Consider the following 9250-nt stretch of genomic DNA (forward strand, 5'->3'; position numbering starts at 1 on the left):
AGAGGAAAGAAGGGTTTAACATTTATACTACCACTATAGCTATTTTATTAACATGTTAATGTATAATCAAGGCCTGTTTCTAAAAACTCATCAGATTTCCTAAATGTTTTGAAACTATGGGAGTGTAATCCAGTCTAACTTCAAAGCCTCTGCTGTAGCCTTAGTCCCCATCATCTGGCTTGTTCAATCTCCAGATGAAATTCACACAACTGCCTGAGTTGAGGTATCAGTTACTGCCAGCTTTTAAGGCACTGTAAGCGACTTTGCCCCCTTGTTGTGACTGCTTAAAAAATAGTTTTGAAATTACATTTCTTTTATTCCACCTGTGTAGACCTGTCTGGAAAGATTTGCTTACAGAAAGTGTTTTTTCGAGGCACAGTATAGGACTGAAATTAAATGCCCCACCTTGAAACCACTCTACTGAGGGTTGGGATTCTGACATCAGTATATAGAGCTCTACTAAAAGAGATGTTAAAACATAGGAGGTAGTCACTACTTCATTATGAGACAGCAGCTGCGTGTACATGGCACAGCATCTTCTCCACTGGGATGGGATATCAATTGTCCTCAGGTGCTCTTTGAATGTGAAGCTAAAGAACCAAAATTTTCCTTTTCAGGTCTGTTTGATCACACAAGTAACTCACAGCCACATAGATGTGCAAACATGCATAGAAATCCCTGACCGCAGTGCCATCTTCTGCTGGGCTCAGTGTTCAGGTGGAGCAGAGGCCACAGCCAACTGATAACTGATTTTTTTGTTGTTGTTTTTGAGATTCGGCTTCAGGTTGGCATAGATCTCCCATCCACAGAAGCCCTGGGGAGCTTAGGGACTGGCTCCAGGTCACCCTGCTCTGTAAGAGGCAAGGCTAGCTGGGACAGTTTAGGAATTGGTGCCTGAGTTCTTTGGGTTTCAGTTCTTTTCCACTCAGAGGGCACTACCTTTTCTATCAAAACTCCTAAGCTGTCACAGCATGAGGGCTGCACCTTGGACTAATGTGAGTTCGTTTTACTACCTTCCATTCAGTGTCAGGCTTTCTTCTTCTACCTCTTCATCTGAAGCAGTACTTAACTTTTTGCTACATCAAATGAAACCCTTCTTCAAGTTTTTACTGCCTGCTGGAGTCTGAATACACTAACGGGAAAAGTTTGGTTAATAACTGGCTGAATCCTATGGTCACCTTTAAGGCAAGTTTCCTTCTCTCATGGATTCCATCCAGGTGTGTAGTCTTAACAGTACTGTCCAGTGTGACATAGCCCCTGAAGGAAAACAACTTTACACCACTTAAATTCTTCTTGATCCACGCTTCAGAAAACGTCCCCTTGTTACACCTAACTCACACTTCAGCATTCTTTGTGGAAATTGAGGTGGGAAGACCACCCTAGTCAAGTAGGCAGTCCGATCATTTAAAGCCAACATTTAAAAATAAATATGTCGTACCTTTGTGTCTTCTCAAGGCTTGAGTGGGTCATTGTCTGGGTGCTCTGGAAGTCGGATGTGTTTCTAGGTGCTGTGTGTGTATGTTGGGTGGTATGTCACTTTTTTTCCCCCCTTTTTAGGACCAAGAAGAAAACAAGGGAGCTACAAGTTGGCCTGAATTCTACATTGATCAGCTCAATTCCATGGCTGCTGTAAGTAGACTTTTATGTTCTTTGACACATCATTTAAAATGCAAGTATAGTACAAAGTACACAGTTGCACAATAAATTCGATTGAGTATGACCTACCAAATGTCAGTACCTTTCCAAACTCCATCCTAAACATTCCATGCTGGGGAAAGGAAAGAGGGTAGGAGAGATACCTGGCAAAGTGATTTTTCCAGTATGTTTTAAATAAAATCAGCACACACTAAAATATAATTGAGTTTAATGTTGTAAGTGAAAATGTAGTCTGAAATCTGGCTTGTGTTCAACTTTAACTTGCAATTGCTCTTACCAGTCACTTGCAGCTTGGTTATGGCAACACTATTTTAAAAGTTAATACCATTTTAAAATAATATGATTAAGCGATTTTTTTTACTATATTCCTCCCATTCTCTTTCTTACTGAGAACTTGGTTATTTCCTGGCTTCTTGATTTTACAGGGGACCAAGTACTCTTTTACTCATATAATAGGTCAGGAATTCATGAAGTAAGTGATTTAATGAAAAGGCATCATAATGGTAGTGCTGAGATATCCTTGGAAAGTCTTTAGTACATGAATTGTTGGTTCAGTAATTGCTTAATATATATTCTCAATGCCTAAAATATGAATTCTAAGTGCATGGATGTCTGTGATGTCAGCATTGCCAGCAGCTTGAGGGACACCTATTCATCACAGCTAAAATTCACAGCAGAAAATAAGTCATCGACCTTTGAGCCTTAGTAGCTTAAATCCCATCCCTGCTGATAAGATTTAGAGGTTGCCCACAGTAGAATGCAGTCTTTGTCTCAGTGGGCACACTCATGATTTTAAGAGTCAGTCTGTTATATTCATGTTTATAACATGCAAGTAGATGATAGCTTCGAGAATACTTTCTTCTACCTCCTTCCTGCCTTCCCTTTTTATGGAGAATAAATTTCTTATCACTCAAAACAAGCATTTTAAATGGTCTCATAACATTTTCCTGCTGCTGGAATAGTTAAAAACTGATTAGAATATGTGAGTCGTTCACACGTTTCCTAAACTTTTAGAGGTCTTGACTTTTAGTAACTTCCTCTTTTTTGGCTTTTTTCTTAGAAGATGCTTCTTCTGTTGTCATACAATGAATAATAAACAGCCTGGTTAATATATATATGTATATATAAAAATTGTAGAAGAAACTACATAAGTTTTTCCCCAAGGGTTTCTAATCTAAAAGCATAGCAGAAATGGACAGAAAATAACCACCAAATCCTTCTTATTCAAGGCATCTCACACAATGCCAAAGATGAGAAAAGGGTGATCTCAGCATTTGTGTGAATATGCCAACAGAACATGAGATTTGTGATGACCACCAGGGATTTTCTATGCATCTGCCTAAGCAATAATAATTTGGAGCCATTTATATTTCCTGCATATAAAGGCTATTTTCTGAATTCTTGCTCCTGGCTGTTAGGAAAAAAAGAATTGTTTCTCTTTCTAATTAAATCTGCATTGTTTGTTATCTAACAAGAGAAGTTGCTTATTTGTTAATGAATTCCCTTCTATAAATGGGGAAATACTAAGTTCTATGTGGATTTTTCCTTTCTTAAAGTATAGGACAGTTAGATTAATTTGTCCTTTAGTGACTTAACCCCTGCCTTGTCTGGAGTAGACTTGGCTCATTTGTGTGCTACAGGGTCCGTGATGTGCCAACATGTGGCCCTTCTTTAAGAGCCTCCTCTCTCCTCCATCCAGCTCCTTGGACAATTCTTTGCCACATTCTTGAGTGATCTACATTTTAACTGCTGTGTGTTTGGTTCCTAATCCAAAATCCTTCCCAAGAGCACCACAAGTCTATTGTCAGTGACTTTGTTACACTTTTTGTGTCAAACACCTAAGAAAGCTTTCTAATGTTCCTTTTAGGACTGAGCCAGCATCTTCCCAGGGTCAAAGGTAAAAGGCATTAATGGTCCATGAATTAATGAGGCCTCAAAATTCCTGCATACTTCAGGAAATAAGGAGATCTGATGAGACCAGAAACCCTATGCTGGGTTTTCTGTTTTTCTCAACATTCTAATTGCCACCACCGCCTTGCATACATAGTTCTGGCTAATCACTATGATGTCTGTACTGGAGAATTCTTGATAACACACAGCAGAAGTCCTGAAATATTGTACCTGGGGCCATGGAAAGGCACACAAGTCCTCCAAATCCTTTCATGGTCCAGCAGCTAGACTCTGGTTCTCTGCTTAGGGCATTCTTGAAGGAGTGTTTGTCCACATTGTCATCACCCATTGTCTGCAGAATCAGCAGCAACTACTACATGACAAGCAGGGTAACAGGCACTTTATATGTTGTTTGAGGTCCCACCAGCATCCTATGCTGTAAATGCTATTTATAAACAAGGAGTCTGAGACTCCAGAAAGGTTACCTTGCCCAAGGTTATCTAATTAGGAGGTGGTCATCTAATTGGGAATTTAAACCTATCTGTCTGAGCCCAAAGACTCCTTTCCAGTTTGCCTCTCACTAATTCAGTTTTTGAAACCCTGTGGCATGTGAAAGAGGCCTGGTTATCCCACCTTCTCCCCACCCCCAGGCCTAGCAAGGCTGACTTTTCTGAGATGGTACAGGCATCTGTTTTCTTTAATGCCTTAAGAGTCTGATAAACAGTCCAGGTTGAGAACTGCAGCACTTACTAGTCTGTGAAGCCAGCCTTTTGTGGAACAAGTTCAATTACTTTATGTAATCCTCATTACAAGAATGCTTTGTTCTTTAAAGGACCCCTGAGTGATCTGTTGACTTTTAAAGAGTGAAAAATAGTATAATAAAGGAGTGCGACCTAACATCTAGAAGGACCTCGGCTTTCTTTATATGTGGCTTCTCCATGCTTTTTCAAGGAAGAAGACTGTGAGGTGAAGTTCAGTATGCTTAGTGGGCTGGCTTATTGATTTCCCACCAAAGAAACTATTCAAATGGGAGCTAAGTTCCAGACTCCCAGCAGGAATGACTTCTGGGCCACATTTGTGCATCTCTGTCAGACCTGCGTGTTCCAATGTACACCTCAGCAGCTTTGACAGAAAGACCCTCTGCAAGGATGCACTTTGTCCTTTGTCTGCTTCTCATATGAGCACGTGTTTAGTAAGTGCATAGAGCATTCAAAGAAGCCTCCACAAGGCCTGTACATACTAGATATTTGGCATAGTAGTCATCTTCAGAAATGTAGGCATCTCCCTTATCTACTAAAAGCTGCAAATTAAACCTTCTTCCTAAATGTGAGGCTTGAAAGCTTTAAATTTTGTATAAATTATTTTATTTTGAAAAGTCACATTTAGAACATCAACTTCAGCTACATATCCTGAGTTGTCTCACCACAATAAATATAACCTCAGAACCAAATCTGAACATAGAAAATGTATCACACATAGAAAATATATCACACATAGAAAATGTTGTAGTCTCTTCTGTTTTGAGAGAAAGGTTATATTCCTTACACAGTATTGGGAAAGGAAGTTCCAATTTAATTTTCTTTGACATTTCATAAATCTCCCAACTCTAGCATGGAGAAGCTTAATATAGACTGCTGCTATTCATATGTTCCGCCCTCTCCAAGATTTTTAAAAGGATAAATACATGCAGTTTTATTTGTACTAGTGATCCACAGTAAAATGTGTAGTCATTAATTTGGGGATAGTTTTGTGTCATTAAGCTTAGCAACAAGGAATGATCTTCATAAAAGGCTTGGTTCTGAGCTACAGATTCAAAGTGATTTCATAAGAGTCCAAATGAGTTCAGTTGTATCATTGGAGATTAAATGTTCTTGGCTGGATTTGTGTGAATTTTCCAGGGGATGGGTCTCTGGGAGCTTTGGGAGAATTCATTGGCTGTCTCTGCACCCAACTTCCTTCCTCACCATCCTCTGGTTACAGCTGTCCATGAGCACCACCAGCAAGAGGACAACTTTACAGAAACAATAACAAGATTTTTTTTTTTTTTTTTTTTTTTTTGAGACGGAGTCTCACTCTGTCGCCCGGGCTGGAGTGCAGTGGCCAGATCTCAGCTCACTGCAAGCTCCGCCTCCCAGGTTCACACCATTCTCCTGCCTCAGCCTCCCGAGTAGCTGGGACCACAGGCGCCCACCACCTCGCCCGGCTATTTTTTTGTATTTTTTAGTAGAGATGGGGTTTCACAGTGTTAGCCAGGATGGTCTCGATCTCCTCACCTCGTGATCCGCCCGTCTCGGCCTCCCAAAGTGCTGGGATTACAGGCTTGAGCCACCGCGCCCGGCCACAAGATTTTAAAAACTGAAAAACTACTGGGTTTTATTTCAGTTGCCATAAATGATACTGGTGTATTATATTTATTTTGCTTTGACCAAACTTCACTCTTCTCATTATGAAATCATATTTAGGTTTTAGTTAACATTTAGTTACTTAATGCTGATACTATTGATTGTCACCCTTGATGATTTATGGTCCTGAAAGAAGACTAAGACTGGGTCATTGAGACCCATGGATATGAATCAAGCTTTTCTTTTTCAATACAGTCACCCCAATCTGTTTCCCAGCCAAGCATTTCTATCAGAATTTGTAATAGGTAAAAAGATTAAACTAGATAAGCATGTGTTCAGAACAGGATGAAGAAAAGGGACCAGGAGCTCCATGAGTGGAGGATCCTGGAGTCATAAGACTGGGGGTACTTTAGTACAACCGGGTGATCACAGAGTCAAAGGGAATGAAAAGGACTAGACACCTTACTGGCATTCACAATTTTACAATAACAACCACAGTCTTACATAGAACCTTGCTCCTGTGGCATCAGCATTGCCTAGAAATTTGTCAGGAATGCAACTTCTCAGACCTCACCCCAGACATACAAAACCGGGCTCCACGGTTTAACATTATCCTCAGGTGATTTTCATATACACATTAAAGTCTGAGAAGCACTGCTCTAGCAGATCCCTGGGTAGAAACACACACACACACTCCATATCCTGATTTCTAAATGATATTGAATAATTTCTAGAAGTTAAGCATTTACTCTGAAGGAATTGTCTATCCTAGTAATAGCTCCAAATGAATTGTTCTTCTTAAAAAATAATTTGATGTAACAAAATCCCTTTGGTCTTGATCACACTTTTTGGCTGAGGAATAGGAATGGTAGCGTGGGAGGACTGCTGCCCACCTCGTGTTTTTAATAATGTGATGGTATTATCTTTAACTGCCAGAATGTTGTATTCAACTACAGGTTCAGTCTTATTTCTATCAAATACAAATAGTAGTATCTACATCAAAGGGTAATTATAGAATAGTTATACAAACATTTGGGCAACATCATCTCTACTAAGATTTCTAAACTTTTCCCTAAAGCTTTATTTAAAATTTGAAGGACTTAACTTACTTACTCATAGATTTATTGTTTATATTTACAGTGATAGTAGCAAATAATCTGTAGGTTTGTCTTGTTTGCACTGTAATTAAAAAATAGAATTTGAAGAAGTAACTTCTGTTTTCTTTGCATAGAGAAAATCTCTGCTGGCTTTAGAGAAGGAAGAAGAAGAAGAGAGAAGTAAAACTATAGAGAGTTTAAAGACAGCACTGAGGACTAAACCAATGAGGTAATTTTCCCTTGGAGAGCACTTTTTTTTTTTCTCTCCATCGTTCCTTTTTTTGCAAGAGTCAAACCTTCTAGGAAGTCTTAAGTTAAAACCATAAAATTAAACCATGAATAACATACTTTAATCATTAACATTTAATAGTTATTTTCTTCTGTGAAAAGGTATGCAGGCAGCCACTAGGATGGCTAAAAAAAAAAGAGAGAGAGACTTTAGCAATGGCAAGTTAGTAGGCAAGAATGTAGAAAAATTGGAACCCTCATTCATTGCTGCTAGGAATGTAAAATTTTGAAGCCACTTTGGAAAAGGGTTTTAACAGTTTCTCAGAATGTTAAATATAGTGTTGCCATATGACTCAATAATTCTACTCCTAGGAATATAGCCAAGGGAAATGAAGACATGTCTCCCAAAAACGTGTATGCAAATGTTCATATCAGCATTATTCATGATAGCCAAGAGTGGAAATAACCCGTATATTGATCAGCTGATGAATGGATAAATGAAATGTTATATATCCACATAATGGAAAATAATTTGGCTACAAAAAAAGGAATGAAGTACTGATACATGCTACAACATGAAATGACCTTGAAATATGCTAAGTGGAAGAAGCCAGTAACAAAAGAGACCACATACTGTATGATTCTATTTATATGAAATTTCCAAAATAGGCCAATCCATAGAAACAGAAAGTAGATTAGTAGTTGCCAGGAGCTGAGGAAGTGGGGAAAATGTTCTCTTTGGGTGATTAAACTGTTCTAAAATTAGCTAGTGTTGTTGGTCACACAGCTCTGTGAATATACTAAAAACTACTGAATTGTTCACTTTAAAAGGATGAATTTTATGGCATGTGAATTATTTCTCAATACAACTATTATTTTTTTTTAAAGATGGATAGACTTTCTGGCAATAGTGATTCATTTGCTCTCTGATAATCAGCTTCTGTGTTGTGCCTTCTGCACTTTCATTCCTTTAATGCCACTAGGATTTGGTGAGGTGTTGGGATTCTTATGTTTCATGAGCACAGGTACTATGAATGAAGCCAACTGGTTTAACAAGCTTGGCTATATCTGGGTCATGTGGTTGGGTGAAAAGGCTAGAAAATAAAGATTCCCTTTCTTTATTTGACTATAAAATGCAAACTAAGAAAAGTCCGATTCATGAAAAATACTATGTAGTTATATGACAGAGATCTAGACTATCCTGTGTCAGCATTTCTCTCAATTGTGTTCTGCACTCTCAGATGTCAATCGATATCCAAGCCTAAATACATTTGGAAAATTATCACGTAAACAGGTTATGTTACTTCTGAACTTTTCGATGGCTTTAATATGTACATGTGCATTGTGAGTTAGTCTCATTGATTAACAGTAAGTGTAAGAAATACTAATAACGTTAATATGCAACAATAAAGTATTGCTTTATTATTGTATTCAGTACACAGAATATTGGGATTCCATGTAGCATGTCATATAAGAGAATAGTTTTGTTACAAAACCTTAGGGATGTAGATTATCATTTGTTCAACAAGCAGATATCCTGGAATTTAAGGAAGCTTTTGACTTTCATCGATAGGGTGTTTGGATCAGTGATCAGCACTTAAAAGTGCGTCAGCAGTCAACCTATAAAAGCACATGGGCCAGACATGGTCACTCACTATCCCAGCTACTTGGGAGGCTGAGACAGGAGATTTGCTTGAAGCCAGGAGTTCAAGACCAGTCTGGGCAACATAGCAAGTCTCCGTCTCTTAAAAAAAAAAAAAAAAAAAGTTTAAAAAAAATTGACTGGGAACGCTGGCATGCACCTGTAGTCCTGGCTACTTGGGAGGCTGGGGTGGAAGGATCACTTGAGCCCAGGAGTTCAAAGCTACAGTGAGCTATGACAGAGCAAGATCCTGTCTCTCTTAAAAAAAAAAAAAGGATGGGGGGAGGGGGCATGAGAACTATATACTGAATAACACAGGAGCAGCAGATGATTTTAATCTAAGACAAGATATGTTTTCTGAGTATTCTCTTGCTTCTGATTTTTTTTTTTTTTTT

General features: G+C 38.6%; 1 protein-coding gene across 1 annotated transcript in view; it reads left to right on the forward strand.

Moving 5' to 3' along the window:
- DAAM1 (dishevelled associated activator of morphogenesis 1) overlaps positions 1-9250 on the forward strand; it is a 185936-nt gene that overhangs the window by 127955 nt on the left and 48731 nt on the right. Inside the window, 2 exon segments of the mRNA XM_017865861.1 lie at positions 1558-1629; positions 7120-7214. Coding sequence (XP_017721350.1) covers positions 1558-1629; positions 7120-7214 — 167 coding nt within the window.

This window comes from Rhinopithecus bieti, unplaced genomic scaffold (assembly GCF_001698545.2).
Source record: "Rhinopithecus bieti isolate Rb0 unplaced genomic scaffold, ASM169854v2 scaffold_83527, whole genome shotgun sequence".
Classification (NCBI taxonomy): Eukaryota; Metazoa; Chordata; class Mammalia; order Primates; family Cercopithecidae; genus Rhinopithecus; species Rhinopithecus bieti.